At 40.8% G+C, this 22,538-nt stretch overlaps 1 protein-coding gene across 3 annotated transcripts; it reads left to right on the forward strand.

The window, feature by feature from the left end:
• The first annotated feature begins 1,658 nt into the window (after positions 1-1,658).
• On the forward strand, positions 1,659-21,334 carry RIPK1 (receptor interacting serine/threonine kinase 1). Of its 3 annotated transcripts, none has more exons than XM_065752017.1 (12): positions 1,659-1,778; positions 4,806-5,016; positions 6,364-6,517; positions 6,995-7,132; positions 9,418-9,646; positions 10,485-10,634; positions 11,741-11,817; positions 14,851-14,941; positions 16,960-17,511; positions 18,881-18,952; positions 19,537-19,686; positions 20,429-21,334. In XM_065752017.1, exons 2-12 carry the CDS (start codon positions 4,865-4,867, stop codon positions 20,713-20,715), a joined length of 2,052 nt encoding a protein of 683 aa, XP_065608089.1. In that variant the 5' UTR covers positions 1,659-1,778; positions 4,806-4,864; the 3' UTR covers positions 20,716-21,334. The 3 variants fall into 3 exon arrangements, with proteins under 3 accessions (XP_065608089.1, XP_065608087.1, XP_065608088.1); XM_065752015.1 differs by having other exon boundaries at positions 1,660-1,778; positions 6,361-6,517; XM_065752016.1 differs by lacking the exon at positions 1,659-1,778 and adding an exon at positions 1,983-2,071 and having other exon boundaries at positions 6,361-6,517.
• Positions 21,335-22,538: the final 1,204 nt, after the last annotated feature.

Below are 22,538 nucleotides of genomic sequence, written 5' to 3' on the forward strand. Positions count from 1 at the left end.
GCCAGAGTTCTAGGATGTGCCAGCATTGCACACCAACATATTCACATAAACCTCAAAAGCTTTTCACTTCAGAAGGGATTATGATTATTTTGTTTGCAAGGGACAGGCATAGGACTGATATAAACATCACCTCAGAAGTTTTTCACAGCAAAGGAACCCAACCCTATCAAGTAAATTCATTGTGGGGTTTAACACAGAATTAAACAACCCCCACCCTCCACTCCAGCCACTGTATTTCTTTTTGATCTATGTTAGTTTTGGCCCTCAGTTTCCACCAGGAAACAGAAACAGGCTTACAGATCACTTACTGGGATACTTCATCATATTTCTAGAGCTTGCCCACCAGCTGGAGAAAGGCCCCCACCCTCCCAAGCTGTGGGCTGCTATTACCTCTCACATGGACAGACCTGCTGCTGCTATTCTGTTAGCCTTGAGCCCTGAACTCCACAGAACCCACTCAGCACTGTGAAGAGTGCAAAAATTTCCTAGACTAGGAAAAATCATGGGAAGTTATTGTTGTTTCACTGAACAAACTGTGATTTAGGGATCAGTCTTATATAAATATGCTACAATAGCCATTATTTCTATCACACAGAATCACTCAGGTTGGAAATAGACCTCAAAGATAGTCTAGTCCAACCACGACCTAACCATGCTACCCTAAGTGTAACAACCCTCTGCTAAATCATGTCCCTGAGCACCACATCCAAACTGTTCTTAACACATCCAGGGATGGTGACTCAACCACTGCCCTGGAGAGCCTATTCCAGTGCCTAAGCGCACTTTCTGTAAAGAATTCATTCCTGATATCCAGCCTAAACTTACCCTGGTGCAACTTAAGGCCATTTCCCCTCATCCCATCACCTGCTACCAGTGAGAAGAGACCAACCCCGCTCTCACCTTTCAGATACTGGAAGGGAGCAATAAGGTCTCCCCTCAGCCTCATTTTCCCCACACTAAACAGCCCCAGTTCATTCAGTCTCTCCTCATAGAACATATTTTCCAAGCCCTTCACAAGCCTTGTTGCCCTTCTTTGGACGTGCTCCAGCACCTCCATGTCCTTTCTGTACTGAGGTGCCCAAAATGGAACACTGTACTCAAGGTGAGGCCTCACCAATGCCAAGTACAGGGGGAGGATTACTTCCCTAGTCCTGCTCACCACGCCATTCTTGATACAAGCCAGGATGCCATTGGCCTTCTTGCCCACCTGGGCGCACTGCTGGCTCATATTCAGCCAATTGTCCATCAGGACACCAAGGTCCCTTTCCATCAGGCAGCTTTCCAGCCACTCCTCTCCAAGCATGTAGGGTTGTCCGGGGTTGTTGCGACCAAAATGTAGGACGTGACACTCGGCCCTACTAAAACTCCACTCTATCCAGGTCCCTCTGTATCTCCGTTCAGATCAACACTCCTTTCCAACTTGGTGTCATATGCAAGCTTACTGAGGGTGCACTCAATCCCCGCATCAAGGGAGACCGAGCCTAACGTCACCAGGTGCGGAAATGCGCTTCTCCAACCTCGGCAACTCAGCCGTACCCCTGCCTCGCCAGGCCCGCGCCCGCGCCCGCGCCCTTCCCGTCGAAGGGCGTGTGATTTCAGCGCGTTCCCGGTTACCCTGCGCAAGAGCCGACGGAGGAGCGGCAGCCGCAGCCCGAGCCGCCTCCTCTACTTCCGAGCAGGCGCAGCGGAGGGCGCGGGAGCGGCGAGACCTCCTCCTCCGCCGGGCCGCGGGGCTCGGCAGGGGCCGGCGAGGCGGCGGGACCGGGCCCGCGGTCACGGTAAGGCCCACGGAGCGGGGGAAGCGCGAGCTGGGCAGCCGGGTGCCCCGCCGAAACCGAAACCCCCGCGTCGCCCCCATCTTGCGGCGACGCCGCCGCCGGCTCGCGGCTCCCGGGCAGCCCCCGGTGCCCGCCGGGCTGACAGCCCCGGGCGAGGCGAGCCCCGGGGGTGCGACCCTCGGGAGCGGGCGCCGGGCCGCGACGGGACGGTGCGAGTGGGGGAGGCGGCCCGAGAGGCAAGGAGGAAGCTGCCGGCAGGAGCAGGAGGAGGACGCACCGCCGGCCAAACAGAAGTAGGCCGGAGCTCATCCCCACTTATAAAGCGACGGTGATACGGATGTGTCGCAGACCCTCTGCTCTTTCACCAGAACACGCAGTGTACCGTTACCATCTTTGCTTCCTTTAGTTTGGCTTGTCTGTGCAGTCCTATGGATTCCCCTCCATAAACTGCTAATGCAACACGCGTTTGTTTCCTTTGCTGTTTCCAAAAGAATTAAATGCTCCTCGGTGAAAAAACACCGTAGAGAAAAAAAAATAGCACAACAGAAAGGTTAAGGCTGATAAGGCTGAGTGGGTTATGCGTGATAGAGGTGTGAGGCACTGACAGGCTTCAAAACATCTTCTGCACATGCATCATTTTGTCCTCTGCTGCAGCAGCCCTTCCACCTTTCTCCCCCATTTGCACATATCAGTGACACCAGTTCCAATTTGTTTTTCTCCTCCATTCTTCACCCATAACTAGGTGGCCAAGAGGCCTAGGTAGCTACAAACATGGCCCCTTCCTCTGATTGCACCTGGTAATGCCTCTCAAGAAGTGACCTACTCCTAGTGGCATTAGACCTAAAGGGCTGCAATTACGGGTTGATCTTTTTCATATTACCATGTAAATACACCCAGCAGTCCTCCTTGACTATCCATTCCACACAAGGCCTGCTTCAGATCAGTGACAGACCTCTGGAATGGAGCAAGCTGCTTTCAAGCGCCAGTTACACCCAATGTGACCTGGGGATCAGGACACGATTCTAGGGAGTTTGTGCCACTCTTAGGGGCCAGAGGGGAGAACGAAACCATGGGTTAAAAAGAAAATTGCCACAAAACAACGTTATACTTTTACTACTCTCCAAAGAAAAGCCAGGCATGCTGGCTGATTAAAAAAATCCCTCTTTTAGCAGCCATTGTTTTCATAGTACGTATTCACGGTTGTTAAATATGAATCATCTCTGATACAGACGTTCAGAGTAGTGTGCTGGAAATAATTTATATGGTGATCCACCAACTGTACAGGTAAGAGTGACTTTATAGAATACTCGTTACCCTCAAGACCTACACTTGGCCTCTGTGAGGTTAGGCTGTGCTCAACTACAGAATTTTTCTCTCAGTCACAGACACTAAATGCATGTATCATTGTATCACAGGTGCTAAGGATACATTTGAATCTCCATGTATCTCAAAAAGAAGTAAGCTTTGAATGGACTTGAGCCTTCCTTCTTGATTTCTGCATTATCTGACATTCCCAGGTAAGAGTCAGTATCTCTTCAGGTAGCATACTGAAATAAGTGGTCCCTAGAAAATACATGTCTACATATGTAATTTGTGTTTGGAAGAGCAGTATGTGTAATTCTTGCATGAGCAACTACTAAAACTACCATTAGCACACGTAACTTACTATGGATATGTGACTCAGATCCAGTATTTTAAAGGACTACCCCAGGTGAAGAAGCACAGTGTTAGTCCATGTCCTGTTGAAGTCTCATGACTGCATTCAGGCCTTTGTATCTGTGACACCTGTACCCATCAGCAGCATCTCACCAAGGAAGCCTTAAGGCCATCACCAGGACCTTACAGGGAGACAAGAGCTCACCTACAACAGCAGCAGCAGGGATTCTTAGCAGCACTACGTGCCATTTGTTTGTTACCTGGATATCTGAAAAGCTTTACAGCAATGGACAAAATAAAAAATAATAATAATAAACCCTTCTCTCCCTCAGTTGCTAGGCATGGGAGAATTTACCTTCTTGCTAAATGAAGGTTGCCATATTGTCAGTCCTGTGCTTACTAGGCAGGCTAGCGCTCCAACAAAACACCATCAGCATTCTTTCAAATCTAGGAAACCCAAAAAAGAAAACTCTGAAGAGAGCAAACTGCTTCAACTGCAAGGAGGACTTCCCCTGCCTGTATGATAACAGCATATACATACACAGGGAAGAAGCTCCTGCTTTCTCTATTCTACAGGTGTATTTTTTTTAATTGTTCTTTATTTTTCCCTATTTTGGCTTGTCAGTATTGAAATGACTAGCCAGTTTCCAGATCTGCACGTTAACATCTCTCTTCTCAAGCAACTACTTTCTACAGACCCTTCCACTCCCCCATTAGCTCCCGCTCTCCAGAAAGAGGCTGTGGTAACTGAGCTGCAGCTGATGTCCATAACCATGTTAAAACATTTGCAGCTAGAAGATTGAAGAAACAGGTGCACAGTAGTTCACAGGCATTATTAGTAATCTGCTGCACTGAAACATTTGGGAATCCCTTTTCTACACTACTGAGAGCTGTATTCTAGGCACCTAGCAGACCCACATTCAAGCAATAAAGAAAATAAATTGCCTCTCAGAATTGTTATGTACAGCCTGCCCTTGGAACTGTGGCCCTTGGTTTTTCAGGTTCTCAGTTTTTTTGCAAGCAAAGAATGAGGCATAAGGACAGTTTCCAATCTGCTGCATATTATATGGATAAGAACACAGAACATTATTATTGTAAACAGTAATGTGCAACAATCAGCTGAAGAAACAGTTTAACATCAGTCTTACCTAACTCTGATGGATTGATAGAACACATCATTTGTGATCTTTAGGTCTGATCCTATGATAAAACAGCACAACCTTCAGTTTCGCAGTGAGGCCCCTTGAATTGCAGCTAGTTCAGAGGAGTTACAAGAATATTTATGCCAGCGTCCCCCTCCTTACATAGAGGCTTATTTAGCAGAACAGCTAAATGCTGAATAATGACACTTTCTTTTCCTCTTTCCTATAGATCCAGAAGCACTAGGGTACTTCATTTCCTTTTACTGCTAAGCCACAAAGCCTGCAAACATGTCACTGGATGACATCCACATGAGCACACGGGATTTGCTTGACAAACAACAATTAGATGCTGGAGGATGCGGAACCATTTCTTTATGCCTTCACAGGACACACGGATATGTGGTATTAAAAACAGTGTATACAGGACCACAGCGCACTGAGTAAGTTAAAGAGCGATTCTTTTCTTTCAGTCTCATGAATCCTCTAAATTCAGTGGAGATGAATCTAAATAAATGTTCATAATTCCAGATCTTTGGATCCTGGAGATACTGGGGGAAAACTTTTAATACAGCACTAGCAGCTTTCCTTCAGAGTTTCATTTTTCCCACATTAGCCACCTTTTCTGCAGTTTAAACTCATTACAGAGAAGTTCCTAGGTGTGTTGGTTTGGTTTTTTTTTTGCAAGGTGCATGCTGCTGTCAGTTATTAAGCCTTGCACACCTAAATAAATGCAGTGAATCAGTGAGCATGTTATTTTCATGCTTGCAGATCAATTTTCAATATAGTTGTCCCATCTGTAGATACCTACTGGGAACTAGACAGACACAGGCCATCAGCAGTACTCCAACCCTACACCTATGATAGCAGGAATGCAGCTGTCTCCCTTGAGAGGGCAGTGAACTAAACCCGCTGATTTAATTCAGGGACTGAATTAGCTGGTGATGTCAATGGATTCAGGTCACATTCTAGCTCTCACAGCCCTAACCATCATAAAACTCTCCCCTGAGTCATCTACTAGAGAGAGACAAAAATCTGCGTTCTTCTAATCTGAGTCGGGATAAATAATTTGAGTCTTCATTTTGTTAGGGCAAAGTGAACTATGATATTTTAGTAATTTGAAGACTGCACAAATGGCTGGGACAAACACAGTTAAAATGGACAAGCTTACCAGCCTTACTTCTGGTTTTGTTTTTTCTCAGTCTCATTGCCCAGGCTCTTCAAGTCTTTTATTCCTTGAAAGCCTTGAACCAAAAGTCTTAAGTAACCTTCTAAATGAGCTTAAAACAAACAAAACAGCCATCCTCTCTAGTACTAGAAAGGAAGACGGAGAAAGCAGTTTCCTCTTGAGTCACAGGCTAGGAAAGCATTACTAAGCAATATAGTCTCAATCTTTACGTGCCTCTATTTGCCTGTGACTTAACAGGAGTAATAATAAAATGACATCCCTTCTTATATTTAAAATCATAGCTACCTTTCTTCTATAATAGTGAATAGCTCCTGTCTGCCAACCTGTGACTATTGGTGAGTTGTAGTAAGGCCCAGGTGAGTAGACTTGGGAGTTCATCCTAAACCCATAATCCATAGTAAATGTTATCAGCATCCAACATATGAGTAGACTCTCCTGTAGTAAATCCACTGTACCGGTTCAAAACCATCAGAAGAAATGGTTCATCTTACAGTGGCTCTGGGGAGGTTGACATTTGGCCATTTTCATGACGAATCAACAGCATTTTCATTCCTGTGGTTTTTTTTCCAAGCCCACTTTCAGAGTAATTTCTTTTTAGCAGATGTAATGCTTCCCTTCTTGAAGAAGGCAGGATTATGCGCACTCTGCGGCATGACCGTGTGGTGAAACTACTAGGTATAATTTTGGAAGATGGAAACTACTCACTCGTCATGGAGTATGTGCACCGGGGCAACATGATGAAAGTGCTACAAAAAGTGAGCAGTGAATTGCTTCTTCCTCCCTTGTTGCTCCTTTGGGTTGATGACTGAAAGGGGCAGGATGTTACTGCCATCTCCAGAGGATGCAGTCCTTCTAGTCTGATCCTCCTTTCTGTATTTAAGGGCCAGCCATACCCTGCTTTCTCTAAAAGACTGCAGATTGTAAAAGTTATGGCTTTCCTGCGCATCGCGGAGGAACAGACCACAGTTGTAGGTTCAGAGTTAATGGAGTATGTCTATAGAAATAAACTTAACACACTTAATAAACACATTTAAAAAGAGTGCTCTTCTAAGAATGGAGTGACTCAAACTACCATAATGGAATGATTTAGATTCAAGAAGGACCTTTAGTTCATTTCATACCCTGTCTTGAGCAGGGCTACTCACGAGTCTGAGAAACAAACTTGGTTAATACCATCTCTTATTTGATGGTTGTAGCAGCATGCCTTAACATGTGGTTTTTCTTTATTTCAGCTCCCAATACCTTTGTCAGTGAAAGGGCGTTTCATCCTGGAGATCATAGAAGGAATGCTTTATCTACATGAGCAAGGCTTAGTACACAAAGACCTAAAACCAGAAAACATCCTTGTGGATAAAGACTTCCACATTAAGGTATGTGTTAAATTGTAAATGGAGAATGCTGATCATTTGGGTCACAGATCACAGTTCATCTGCATTCAGATGGTATTCCTGATTGATAGATGAACTCTTCTGTATTTCACAGAGCTACTGCTAAGACAATATTACTAGTGATCTACACAAGCTCTGCACCTCAGATTTGCATCATCTTCCCCCCCATCTGTGAAAAAAAAAATCAATACAGGCATTAAAAAAAAAACAACATTAGTGAGAATTAATGAATAATGAAACAGCCGAACAGAAAAAAAGAACAAACTTTAGCACCACATTTTGAAACAAAAAATATCTTAAGGATCATGTCTTTTGTCTTTTATTGCTGTATTTTCTCATCCTGCCTCTAACACTCTTTTGCTTCTCCTTATTATCTTTTCCTCTTTTGTCTCCTTTTTTTCCCTTAGTCATCATTTTTAAATGACAGACAGCAGCTACAAAAATAAAAGCAGCAGGAGACTACCTCAAAGAATGATTTATAAACCCATTCCAAAGTCCTTCTATTAACTTCAGAGGGCTTTTGGATCGAGACATATGCACATAGAGCCTACTGCTCAATAAACCTGAGTAGAATTTGCAGCAGTCCTCATCACTTGTCCTGGTCAAGGTGAGTTACTGAGATAATCAACTCATTTAAAAAAATAATAAACTAGTGAATAAAATGTTGTGAAGAAAACTCTTATCACTTGATACATCTCACATATAAATTACTGAGAAATAGTTCGGCAAGATTAAGATAGTAGCAAGTCATAGTGCAGTATGAGCAGCTTGCAGGAAAGAGAGCTATCCTGTATTGGTTTTTTTGACCAAAGCAAAAAGCCAACAACAAATCCACCACCTCGTTATCCACTTTAAACATAAATCGGATGGTTTGCGGAGTTTCAGATTGCTTATACAGACAGGCACAAATTAGACTGTTATTACACTGTATGGTAAACTGAACTGGAGCCCAGGATCAAATTCAGAATCAGATCAAACTTAGCAGTTTGACCAAAAGACTCATGTAAGGAAGCTGCTTTGTGATCTGATCTGTCAGCTCAGACGTGTTTAACATTGCCAATATTTATAATGGGAAATAGCCACTCTAGGAAACTGAAAATGTAGGACGAATTCTTTATTATGGTTTCCTCTCCCACATAAGACCTCCTCTCACTTTTAGACATGAACTTGGAGACCCTGGTCTTCAGCAGGTTTTAAGTTAGAATTTCTTCATCTTTGAATACATCTCTAAATTCAGCTGTAAGCTTTAGAAACTAAAGACGAACAGTAAGCTAGAGGCAGCAGAAGAGTTAGAAGTGAAGCAGTATGTCACTGCATCTGAAGTGTTTGGGTTACACAACTAACTGAGTTTCACAGCTTCCTGGGGTCAAGAGAAGCAGTCCTACTTTCTTCCATTTTTCCTCTCTTGTTGAATCCCTGGACCTTTGTGTTAACACTGATGCTGATTTGACTGCCCTACCCCAGTATAATTTAAGAAACCAAACCAGGAAATTACATTTCACCTTTCTGGCTACCCTTCTGTTGGGGAGCACTCAGTTCAGCAAGCTGGTTGAGTGCCTTGCACTATATCCTTCCAGGGCCTGTTCAGAACCAGAATAAGCCAAGGGAGCCCATGAGAGGAGGCTGTGAGAAAAGAAGGGTAAAATTTATTTGTTCACCACCAGCTGTTAGTCTAGGTTTCAGTAATGTCATGCTGTCAAGTACACAGTACCCAGGCACTCTGGCTTTAACTTATTTCACGCTGTCCTTTTTCCATGTGTCTTACAACACACACACTATCATTTTAGATCTAATTCCTCTCCTTTTTTGTAGAAACGCATAAGGGAGGTTGAGTTAAATGGATGCTAAATGGAAAGGGGGAGGTGGCAATGTACATGCTTCTCAGATTATTTCTGAATCTTAGCTGCTGCTTTTGTAGATCTTCTGTTACGCTGTGAGTACAGCAAAGCATATCTCTAAAGATTAACACTATGAGCAAAACTGAACGTTTTTCCCCTTGCATTGTACCATTGCTCCAAGTGGCCTTAAGCTAATAATGAAAATTCAACCTAACAGTTTCCAGTTGGCTGTAATATTTTATTTAGGAGGAAAAGAAAGAAAAGATTAAATAGCAAATATTTTTCCCCCTTTCTTTTAGTTACATTTTTGCAGTTTCATTTTTACATGTTACTACCAGTTAGTGTTATAAAATTCAGCATTGAATGAATTACTTCCTTATCTCCTTTTCATCACAGCATTAGATCTCACATCTCTTTTTTTTTTTTCAGATTGCAGATCTTGGTGTTGCTTCCTTTAAGAACTGGAGCCGGCTGACCAAAGAAGAGACCAGCCGACAGAAGAAAATCAAGAGCACTTCCCAGAACAATGCTGGGACCCTTTTCTACATGGCTCCAGAGCACTTAGACGATATTAATGTAAAACCTGTGGAGAAATCAGATATTTACAGCTTTGGCATTGTAATCTGGGCAATTTTTGCTAACAAAGAGCCATATGAGCGTAAGTTACTTGGAAAAAGACTCGACTAGATTACAAAATTCAGTTATAAGTGCTAAGCATTTAAAGTTACAAAGTTAAGAGCAGTGGATTATATTGCCTGTGCCCAAGCATAGCCCTTGTTTTACATCTCATGGCCACTTAGAGGCATTGGTTGCATCATTCCTTTTAAGCGTGATCAGGAATATCCCAGCTGTACTTGAAATACAGGCATAAGCCATGTTTGAACGTACAGAATGCATGTAAACCTGCACTCAGTGGTAGAAATTAGACAAGACTTGGGCATGCCAGGATGGAAACTCTCATGTATGCTGCTTCCTAACGTGGGCTAAACATACCAGCATTTTCTTTTTAACAGGAATGTTCATGCAGCCAGCTATCGTTACTTAGCTGTGTGATGCTAATTTCTTAACATGCACACATGTAGAAAAGTAGGAGCAGACTGTGGCATTCCAAAGCAACACATTTATCACTTTGAATGTTTGTTTTGTTCTGCTAACTCTCTAAACACTACCTATGTGACTATCTTATGTTCTGACTGATACTATGTTCTGACCTAATGCAGAGCACAACTGAGCTTCAGGTTCCACAAGTCTAGATATGTCATCCTTACATGGCACACATTCGTAAAACATTCATTACTCTTAAGTCTACAGAAGTTAGGGAACTGGGTTCAGAATCACTAATCTGTCAGATCTGTACAACGCAGATATCTTTCTTTGAAATCTTCATTTATATATCCCCAAATATACAGGCTGTTGCTGCACTGTTCCTTTTTACCTACAAAGATGCGACTTTGGGGGAGAGAAAAACCTGTTGATCTGAAATTTCAATTTTTCAGACTGTATAAATGAAGCCCATATTTACTTTGGAATCATTCGTGGGAACAGACCAAACATAGATGAAATCATTAAGGAATGTCCAAGGGAAATTATTGACTTAATGAAACAATGCTGGGAGCAAAAGGCAGAGGAGCGGCCTACCTTTGCAGGTAAGATATTACAGTGGGATTCTTTTTGTTTTGTGTCCATCAATAGTTTGCAATGCAGCAAACATGAATTCTTTCTTATTCATTTTTGGTAAAGCTACCAACTCACGTGCCCAGTACAGCCCGTTCCCTGTACACTAAAAACAGCACCTTATAGGTTCATAGGTTCATAAGGTTGGAAAGGACCTACAAGATCATCTAGTCCAACCATCCTCCTGTCACTATCCCTACCCAACTACTAAATCAAATCCCTACCTTGTCCAACATTTACCACTTTGAGAAAGATGAGTGAATAGATGGAGATAAGATTTATTTCACATATGCTGTAATTGTTCTTCAGTGTTGTAAGATCTTCCTTCTGAAGTTTTCAAAAAAGCCAGTCTGAAGGAATATAGTACATCCTGGGTACAACTGACATCATATATCAAAATTTGCTTCAAAAGCTGATTAGCCTTCCATTAGCAGTGCTGCAGTTTGTTACTTATCATCCTTTTTTATGTCAGAAACCAGAATAACTGAAGTTAGGAAAAGCCTGAACTGAATGGTCTGGAGGAGTGGGGTTGGAAATAAGAGCATTCATCAAATATACAGCATACTTACACCAATATTATCATTTCTCCTTGCCTTTTCTCTCTTTCTCAACAGTAGTTCCAAAAAAGAAAAACTGCATGTAAATGGGGAACTTTGATTTATGCAGGGGCACCTAGAGCTTCATATACAGCAGAATTAATATTCATGGGAAGTATATAGGCAAGGAGAAACAAATCTACTGCTTCTATATTTAACCTTCAGTAGAAATAGGGTAGCTGTTTATCCAATACCTGAATGAGGTTGAATATATCTTATCTATTTTTGGCAGTCAAAGGAAGGTACTTCGGATCACTTTCATCCTAAAAAGCAATAAGACAACTGAAAAAAAAATCCATAGACATAATCTTGTTTTTCTTAACTACAGTGAGGCTAAACAAGCTGTGCAAATATAGATTCCAAACATGCATATAATATTTCCATTACTGTTTCTGACTTGATATAAAATCTTGATTCAATCCTTTTCTATTGAAAACCATCTTCACCTAGTTTTTTTTTTTTTGTTTTCTTTTTTTTTGCAGAAGTTAGTAGAAAGTACATGCCCTTTTACTATCAAAATCTAGAAGAAAATATTGAAGACGATCTGAAGAAGATACAAGTGAGTAATTTCTTATTATTTCTTAAGTATTAAAGATGTGGCCATGCCACATCTGCCAGATTCTGCCAAACTCTGATCGTGCCCAACCAACCTGATTTCCTCCTGTGTAAAAATGGATGGATTTGGGAATGAGGGGAGAACAATGTATGTCATTTACCTTAGCTTCAGGAAGATTTTAAACACTATCTTGCAAAATATTTTCGTGTCCACATTCAGATGTTATTATCTGGAGGGGTAGACAGCCACATGGTTAAAAACAGATTGGATGGTCCTAGAGGTTGGTGGTGAATGGGCTCTACTCCACCTGGAAAACAGAAACAATTGGAGTAATGCAGGGTTCTACTATAGTGGGACATGCCCTGGTTTACCCCTTGATCAGTGACCAAAGGAGTGATGAAGTATGATCTCACATGGTGCGCAGGTGACAAACTATGGGGATGAATAAGTACCAGTCATGGTCAAGGGTGCCCACAGCAGGCTGAAAGAATGCAATGTGCAAAAACAAATGCAGTGTGCTGCGTGGTGGGAGAAACAGCACATGACATCAGTGCTGGCTGGGAAGCAGCACTGCTGCTAAGACTAGGGCTTACTCAGCCGGAACATGAGGTGGTCTGGTAAAGACATAAAAGCAGTAGCCTGTTTCTACCTTTGAAGGGTTCATTGAGAAGTTGGAGCCAAGCCATTTCACAGCAGTGAAAAAAGGGAGATGAGGGACAGTGAGCATAAGGTAAAGCAAGAACAGCCCCACGAGGACAGAGAAGCAGTGGAGCAAGCTGCTCAAGGGGGTTGTCCAGTCACCATCCTTAGAGGTTTTTCCAGGACACAGATGGACAAAGCCCTGAGCTACCTGGTCCAGTCCCATAGGCAATCCTGTTCTGGGCAGGACGTGGGACAAGACACATGCCAAGGCCCACTGTAACCTGAATGACCCTGTGATTCTGTGATAACACAGTACTTCAGAAAAGCTTCTGTCATGTCCAGAATGTCTCACTCACACAAGAAAATATTACTCCCAGAGATTCGGAAGTGTCAGAGTATGATTTAAAGTATGTATAAAAAACTGTAAATTCATGCTAGGTTTATTTGTTTCTTTTTTAATGCCTGTAAATCCCCAGTCTGCTTGAGAGCAGGAGCTACACAACAGCAATAAGAACAGTTCCCATTTTTATTTGAAATCAGTCCTTTTTCCTTGGTGCATAAGTTGGTTTCTCTTCCTTTTCTGACTTGAGGCTTGCAACTTACACCAATGATGATTTCTGGACTGAAAAATAATAAGAGAATGAGAACTTCTTGAATATTGGCTGATGACAGAATCCTTCTGTAGTAGATTTTATTAATTTACTCATTTGTCATGATAGCTATCAGTCTTTGCAATAAGGTGAGGCTCAGAGAGCATACATCCAGTTCTTTTAACTAAGCAAAACAAGAACCTGGGAAACTATTCATTTACAGTTTTCTCTGAAGTGCTTCCTTCTGTCATCAAGTCTGCAATTGTGGAATTGAAAGCTTCTGGTTTAAAAAAAAAAAATCTATTGATTATGAAGCATCAGCAATTGTTCAATATGGTAATATTAGACTGATCAAACAGATTCCTGGACTGATTTGACTGAACTAACTTGTGATTTGAAGTCCAAATGTACATATTGTAATAACAGCCCCAAATAATCATAAGGACTAAAGAACTATTTAGAAAACAGGATGTGTCTATTACTTTCTCAGGAAAAGCATCCCTTCATATCAGGCCACACAGGTGAGGGGCAAAGAGCAGGAAAGCCAGGGTGGTGAACTGCTAGTACAGCTTCATTAGGAACATGAGTTAGAGGGCTTAGGCAAAGCCTTTTTTTGCCTCAGTACTAGCAAATCGTGGAAGCAAGAGTTTATAGCCCCCTAACTAAAGAGTTGCACGACCACAGAACAGTTGAGGTTAGAGGGGATGCATGGAGATCATCTGCTCCAAACAGAAACACTTAGAGCAGGCTACCCAGAGTCACATTCAGGCAGCTTTTGTGCATCTCCAAGCACTCAGAGTCCATCTGAGCAAACCCCATCACTGCTTGGTTACCCGTACAGTTTAAAAATATAACAATAACCAGAAAGCAAAAAAAAAAAACAAAAAAAAACCCCACACTGACACCTTCTGACATTCAGACAGAGCCTCCTGTGCTTCAGTTTGTTCCCACCACCTCTTGTCCTGTCACTGGGCCTACCACCAAAAAGAGTCTGTCTTCTTTATATCATGTCATTTGATATTTATACACACTGACATGATTTCCTCTGATCCTCCTCATCTCCAGCCTAAATAGACCCAGCTCACTCAGCCTCTCTCACATGAAAGATGCTCCCACCTTTAGTCATCTTATCTGGTCCCTCTCTGTTGGCTCTTGTACTGCAGGGGCTCAGAACTGGACACAGCACTCTAGGTGTGTCCTAACCAATCCTGAGTAGAGGGGAGCAATCACCTCCCTTGACCTACTGGCATCAGTCCTCCAAATGCACCAGGACACCATTCAGCCTTCTTCACTGCAACGATGTACTGCTAGTTCACATTCAATTTGGCATCCACCAGGACTCCCACATCCTCTTCTGCAGAGCTGCTCTCCAGCCTGACAGCCCCCATTATATACTGGTGCATGGAGTTATTCCTCTTCAAGTGCAGATGTTAGCGTTCCTCTTCATTGACCTTTGTGAGGTTCCTGTCACCTCATTTCTCCAACCTATTGAGGTCCCTCTGGATCATTAATGGAGACAATGAACAGGACTGGACTCAGTAATAACCCACAAGGTGCACTGATAGTTACCAGACTCCAACTAGACTTCTCACAATCAATCACTACCCTCTAGGCCTATCTGTGGCAAAGCAGTGGATATTTTCTGTAGGGCTCTGCCCTCTTAAGACTGTCACTTCCAACAAATTCATGGAATCTGTTCGTTCAGGCTAACTTCGCTGTGAAGATGCATTTCCCATTCTGCAGGCACTTTATTTTGTTAAGCTTTTACCTATAACTTGATCATATGCTCTTTTCTTACATGTAGGAAATGTGGCCTGAGTCAGAAGACTTGCCACAGAGGATGAAATCCCTTCAAATAGATGCTGTAGTAGTAGAAACAAATAATGGCCAAATAGGTAAGTGTTCCAAGTCACTTAACTAGCACATCATCATGGCATGTACTCTGCTGAAGATAAAGTTGCCATGTGTACAAAGCAAGTAACCTTACCATGAAGTAGCTATGGAGCGATTCAATTATTCTGTACTTCACAGAGAACTGTAATCACTGAAAAAACTAAATTTGCTCTCAATCTCGCTAAATATTTCCAGCATCTACAGTACAAATCTGCTTTATTTTACAGTCTTGCACTTTCTTCTTCCACGCTAGCTTTTTAACATTATGTTTTTCATTGCTTTCTATAGCTGATCCTTCTTCTTGCCCTTTTGGTCATGCCAACAAACATAATGCTTGTCCTGCCAGCTTCAGTTCCACAAGTTTTCCTTTTTCCCCACTCCAGCCTTTCTTAACAAATGATTCCAATACAACCAGGACACATAATTATTAAAAACAGAACAAAAAACCAGTATGATCTTGCTGTCTATAGAGTCTACCTGAGGAGCAGTAACAGACGAGTCTTCTTTCACTCAAATCTTGGATGAGCTGCATGTTTTATGGAGCTATCACACTAGTATGTTATGATGTAGCAGTATTGTGGTAGCATAGCTGGAATTGTTTTTACTGAATCATCTTAACAACAAAGGAAATAAGAATATATTTCCAACACTGATTTACAAGCAACAATCTAAAATTCAGTAGAAATCAAATCCTGCTAGCTCTGCCCACGCCATTTTAAAGATTATATTCAACAAGTAACTTGGAACAGGCAACTACATTTGCCATAGCAAAAATAATAATATAAGACTAGAGATCACAGATGTTCTTGTGCTTTTAAGGATAAAAGGTTTCATAGTGAAACTAGTTGGCAGAAAATTACAGTCTTGACATCCTGACAAAGTCAGGTCTGATTTTTTTTTTGTTTGATTTCCCCACCCTATCTCCAGTGGATGGCCATTACACAGACAGCATTAGCTATCAGTTAACTAACAGTGTTAGATATCGTGTGGGACCTTGCTCATATGTCTCAAGCTTGTCCTGGAGAATACTTGCTATACAATTATGTGAATACTAAATTTCTCTAGGTGAGTTTTGATAAGGTTGCATCTGTTATTAACTCATTCCTCCCACGCTCCTTATAGCAGTGGTAACAAGAGAAGCAGATCAAGTCAGACTGAATACAGGTATCAAAAGGAACTATGGAAAATAGCAACAAAAATGTCACTGACATTATCCAAGCTCATTAAAAGCATATACAAGTTTACAGTGATTTATGCAAGTCCTATGCTTTAGGCAACGTGCAACATTTTGTAGACACTTGTGAAGCTTTCAGTACTTTTTAAGAAGTTATCCATAGTCCTGCATGTAAAAAAAAAAAAAAAAAAAAAAAAAACAAGAGAACAAGTAGTGACAAGCAGAATTTTACATTCTTATTTAGTCTAGAAACGTTGCAGCATGATCTAGATCATAACTCAGTCTAATTTGGGCCTGAGAGCTTCCTTTGATAGAGAGAATTCGTTTCAAAGATGACACTGGTTCTGTCTGGTAGGCGCTGCTTGTAAACACGTATTCTTTAAGACAATGAAGAATAAATTAGACAAAATGAAAAGGATTAATCCCAAAATATCCAGACAGGATTTCTGCATCATCTTTTTTGGATATTACTTTAGTGACAAATTATTTGCATTGCACTAAGTAACACCAGATATAGTGGGTCCTGGCCACGAACCAGCAGTGTGCCCTGATGGCCAAGTAGGCCAATGGGATCCTGGGGTGCATTAAGAAGTTGCAGTGGCTAAGAAGCTGGTGTTAGTATGAGCAGAGTACACAACAAGTTCAGACACCACTTTCCTAGACATAATTCTGTAATACTTCCCAGAAAGGGTGTCATATAAAACAGTTTATGCTGGAAGTGATGTTACACTTTCATCTTTGATAAGTTACCATAATATTAAAAATAAATTAATAGGATCTAATGTCACCACTAGTTATATATTTGCAATAGAAAATATTTCAAACGCTTGCTTTCCTCCCTTTCAGATCAACCAAATTCTGCACACAGCCCTCAAGCTCAGATCAACGAAGCCTTGTTTGCTGCCTGCCCTGAGAACCAGCCTGTTGAGAGCTGTGAGACTTCATTTACATCCTTTGACAACCTAGAAAGAAAACTTGAACGTGAATACGACTACCACGCGTTTGGCAGCCGGATGGATAAATCACCAGTTACACCTGAGAAATACACCCCTGAAATGAGAGAGAGAGAAAGGAGACGAAAAGTTTCCCACGATCCATTTGCAAAGCTGTCTTCTGCACCTCAGTGGAATGAACAGTATCACAAAGCTGAAAATATAGGATCAAACACTAATCCTTGTTTTTGGCCACAACAAGCTGCAATACCAACACAGGGAAATCTAGATAATTTTTATGGGCCACACCTTAACAGTCTCCTAACAGGAAACACAGAAGATCTCTATGACCCGTGTTCAGCCAGTGCCTTTAGCCTAAGCAAAACTCCCGTGGCAGAATCTCGCCCAAACTTGGGGTCACAGATCAGCGTAAACCAGCAACAAAAAAATGCAGACGCAGATACAGGTGAGATTCCTCCTCCTTCCAACTCTTGCCTTTCTGCAAATGTTTTTTCCTTTAAAAACAAAGTGGCCAAAATTGTTTCGTAGTTTGTGTAACAGCACCTGCTTACTGCTAACAGTTCATCTGTGATACAATGAAGGTCAACTTGATTCTTGAAGTTCTGTTTGTTTGTTTTGTAAGAGACTACAGGCCACTAAAATGCACTGGTTTTGACTTCATTTTGCATGATTTCAGGCTGTTAACTTCAAGTGAATCATTTCTAACCAACAATACAATAGAGGAACACCTTAATAATAGCAGACAATGGATAACACTGCAGCAGCTAACAAAACCAAGAGCTGTTACTAATCACACTTGGAAAGCTAAGGACTATTTTTGTCTCACAGAACGTAACATTCATACCACAGGTTTTGTGTGCAAAAATGAAATTTCTCTTGTGTATTTGTAGCATTTCAGAAAAAAAAAAATATATAATTATATATATAATATACATTATATATATAACATGTATAATAATAATAATAATAATAAATTAAGGTCACAGCTGTTTACAGGCAGAATGCCACAAAGTTGCTATTCTGTTCAATTATTTATGCAGAAGCTTTAACTGTTTATGAGTTTACATACTGAAATGAGTCTGAGAGCTGTCATATCAGAAGGTCAGTGTCAATATTAAAAAAAACAAAAAATAAAACCAGTTATTGCAGGGAGACAATATACAATATCATGGCACATATCAGACAGATGCAGAAGACCTGCACTGCAGCTCTTCCATTGTCTTATTTGGTGACCATAACCCAGTTACTCTTACTGCCCCATCACAAGGCTGTTAGAGCTCATCTGAGCACATCCAGATGATGTCCAGACTATGCCAGACAGGAAGTTACATCTCTAGCAGGACATTACTGCTACCAGTAGAAGATACAGTGATGTCCCACACTTTTGCCACAGCTGGTCACAGTTAACACACCATCATCAGTCTCAGCAGTAGATTGTAGCAGTGTGCTCAGCAGACTTCTTGGTTTGGAATTTTCAAATTTGAATACGTGATGGGCAGAAATATCTGTGACTACACTGTGACCCTACACTGCTCTCTGCTAGCCAGGTGTTCATATACCCGTGTGGAGTCCTGCTGTCCTCACTGTGATCCAAGCGTCACGAAGGCTATCAGTCCCTAAGCAACACCATGATGAGGGTAACTGCTTTAACTAGTTATTCAAGGAGATTAAGTCCTGTTAATTAAAAAGCTTCTTGTCTTTTTGTATTTAAGAGCACTATGCACTCATACTGTACAAATAACTGCAGTATTTGTAGGTTTTTTGTTGTTGTTTTTTTAATTTTATAATACTTCTGGCATTTCCCGTCTGTTTAGGTATCAAGGTTTCTGCTTCTTTCACAAGGGGAACTTTCACATATTATCCTCCTGCACCTCCAATAACTAGAGGTAAGTGCTTAGCCTCTATCTGTCCTGGTAGCCAACAGGATGTGCATTGCATCACAGTCACTGAGGAAAAAAGCTTCAGCATCTTGAAATATTTGATACAATTGCTTCATAGCTTTAAATATAGTAGATGTTAGAAATATTACTATGTAAAACTAATTTCTGTCTCTACAATTACCTGCATACGTATTTATATTTGCTTCATCAAGGACATCATCATCTTTAATGTAAAGCATAAGGATCATGCTGATCAGCCTTCCTTGGAGCACAGGTCTCTGGAGTTTAACTACCTTAAACCCAGAGAATTCTGTCCTGTCCTTTGTCTGTGGCACTGTGTTATGGGATAGAACGTGGCTGGCTTTCAATAAAGCACAGCAGTGTCACACTGCATCACGATTGCCACTACGTTGCAGGGGAGTTAGACTAGATGACTTTCAAGGATCCCTTCAAACTCAAACAATTCTGCAGTACAGGAATTTAACCACTCCATTGATTATCAAAGCCTTCATCCTCACCCTTCATATAGCACTTCTTCAATTGTTGATTTATAGCAGATGTTTATAAAACTGACTTATTTCCTTATACAGAAGATTCAATCATGTATAACATAACTAACAGCTCCGGAATTCAAATTGGATCCTACAATCACATGAAGATTGAAGAGCAGAATCAACAAATCAGCACTTCTGATGCTACAGACGGATCTTACTCACACTATGAATCAACGGGTGTATTTGGTAAGATATACTCCCTAGCTTTGGTGCATTACCCTCATGGAGTTATCTCTCAGAATCATTAGGTTTGGATTTCATGAAAACAGTACACCTTAGTCCCTCTGTGTCTTGAAAAATAACAGTCTGGCTCCTTTTCTACACAGTAGCATAGTATTTGAAAATATTTAAAGCAAGTAAAGATTTGTGCCAATACTGTTCTGTATTACTGTGTACCTTATTTGTCTTGTAGTTTTATGAAACACCAGATGTAAGTATAGATGTAGAGGAATAGCAGCACTAAAACTGATAGCAATGAGACAGGGCCTGATAGCTCTCACCTGACTTAAGTATTCCACAAGGAAAGAACTTGGAAGGCTTTTAAATTTATTTGTTTGGTCAATATTGGATTAAGCTACCCTTTCATTCCTAAGTAAACAAAGTAACAGAGTCCCCAGACATCACATACAAACATCACTCAGCTATTACAAAGACTTCAGGAAAAAGCTTCTGAATTTTACAAGTGTTTAGATAACAAACTATGGTAGCCTCAAAAAAAAAAAAAAAAGTCCACCACCAGCTGACTTGTGAACACACCAAGCTTCTTTCATAGTATTAATTACATAGTAGTGTCTCGACTTTTGATCCTGTCACTAAAATTCTACCTCAAATTATTGCAAATACTTTGGAAAGGAAAACTAACGAAGTGGGGAGCACAGGGCACGTTAAATAATGCTATTTGCTTATACTTCTTTTTTTTCTTCTTCAGACAATAATGCTGTCTTGACTGAGAAACAGCTGAATCTAGTGAGAGAAAAGTTAGCTAAACAGTGGAAGCATTTTGCTCGTAATCTAGGGTTCAGCAATTCCGAAATTGATGAAATAGATCACGACTACGAACGAGATGGACTAAAAGAAAAAGTTTACCAAATGCTGCATAAGTGGGTAATGAGGGAAGGCTCCAAAGGTGCTACAGTTGGGAAAATTGCCAGAGCCCTCTTTGGCTGCCAGAGACTGGATCTCCTTACTGCCTTGATGCAAATAAATGAGGAATAAATTGACTGAAACTGGAAAGGAGGGAGAACAGGATATTTTTACTTGAAGACCTTCCAAAAACAAATATTTCTGAATAGACTCTCTGGAGCTTTTTGCACAGGCTTTTCCTCTTTGGAATGGATTTTTCTGCCAAGCAGTTTTCAGTGAATACCTCCAGCAACTCAAGAAGTTTGTGTTAAGATAATTAGGTCTTCCAGATGTTAAAACTTGGTATTTTCCTTCAGGGAGGGAAAACTAAAAACAAAGATTTTCCAAATGTTATACAAAAGGCATTAATAATACCGATTCAAGGAACATAAGTTAGACTAGGAATTTTGTATATCTTTTAAACATGATGAACTAAACTCTTCTTTGGTTCTGAACAGAAAGTATGTCATTTTAGCAATGCTAAAAAAGTCAGTAATATGAAAGACTGGCTCACTGTTTGAAAGATTTGGACAGAAAGCAAAATCAACCCCTAAATGTTGCCAACACTTACAAGGCTACTACTATCCCAGATTGCTGTAAGTTAATGTGCTATTATTTTTAAATCTTTTTATAATGTTAATTACATAACTAGAACTATGCTGAACAGAAGCATGAATAAAAGCAAGAATGATTTCATCTTTTGTTTGAAAAAGTGTGTAATTGATGAAATAGTCTTCTTCCACAGGTTAACATTGCATTCGATTTTATGCTGCTTGGTAGAGAAGATTTTACATGAGTAACCTCTGGTCTGCTTTATAAAATGGAGAAAAAGCAATCATTATGCAATCTAAAATAAAGACTTGGGAACATGAGAGCTTTGGGAAGGGGAAAGTGCTTTATTATTGCAGGACAGAAGATCCATCTCCTGCTCAGTGTGTGACTAAGAGTATTACTAGTTACTGAAACTCCTAGGCTGCATTTATACTGGTTAATTAAAATGCACCTTGGAACACCTTGGTGAGGCTAGCTGGCAAAGAGTAGTTCGCTGCCAGGATAACAAATTCATTTAACCTTGACAACATTAAAGCATGCCTAGGAATCATTTAAGCAAGGATCGTCTCACCACGTTTAAGTTGTACTGGGAACACTGGAAGAGCTCTGTAGCATAGATGTTGATGTCCTAGTGCCTGGGAATGTTCCTCAGCGCTCTTTAACTCACAGGTATTGACACAATCATAGATCTTTCTCACTGAGAAAGAATTACTGAGCTGCAAGTTTTTCTGCACTAAGAATAATCATGTCAGACTCTTCCTATGAAGAATGATACCTCTTCTTTGTTTATTACGAGCCAAACTAATTTTCTGGACCAGGTCTCTTTGCTGTAGAAAAAAAGCAGTATACACTCCTTAGCTTCTCATTGATGCCAGAAAGTTAACAATTCAATAGAAGCATAGGATACAGCAGCCACCATTTTAACAGAAGTAATATTAAACCAGAATCACAGCAAATTCCAACATATTTCTCAGCTTCAGAACTACGTAGCATAAGATACAGTAAAAAGTGGGTCCCCAAAATGAGAACTTTAACAGAAATTATTACACAGACTGTGTCACCCACCCAGATACCAGATAACTTGTACAATTTTTGTTCACACATGCTAAAACCCATGCATGTTTTTCTGCTATTAGTCCACAGGCTGTTAATACCAACACCTACTATATTACTTCATGAAACAAATTCCAGAACAGACTAAAAAACATCTGTGTAATCATAATGTTGGTTTCACTGCAGTACACCCATTCCCTATCTCCCATTTAAGTCTCACACATGTGTAGTCTTTATTCACACAGTATTCTATTTTTCCCCTATAAGATCCTTGTCTTATTTGATACACAGAATAAATGGTGAGCATGTTC

This window comes from Cyrtonyx montezumae, unplaced genomic scaffold (genome assembly GCF_038088225.1).
Source record: "Cyrtonyx montezumae isolate F1298 unplaced genomic scaffold, pur_monq_1.0 scaffold_8, whole genome shotgun sequence".
In the NCBI taxonomy this organism is placed as follows: Eukaryota; Metazoa; Chordata; class Aves; order Galliformes; family Odontophoridae; genus Cyrtonyx; species Cyrtonyx montezumae.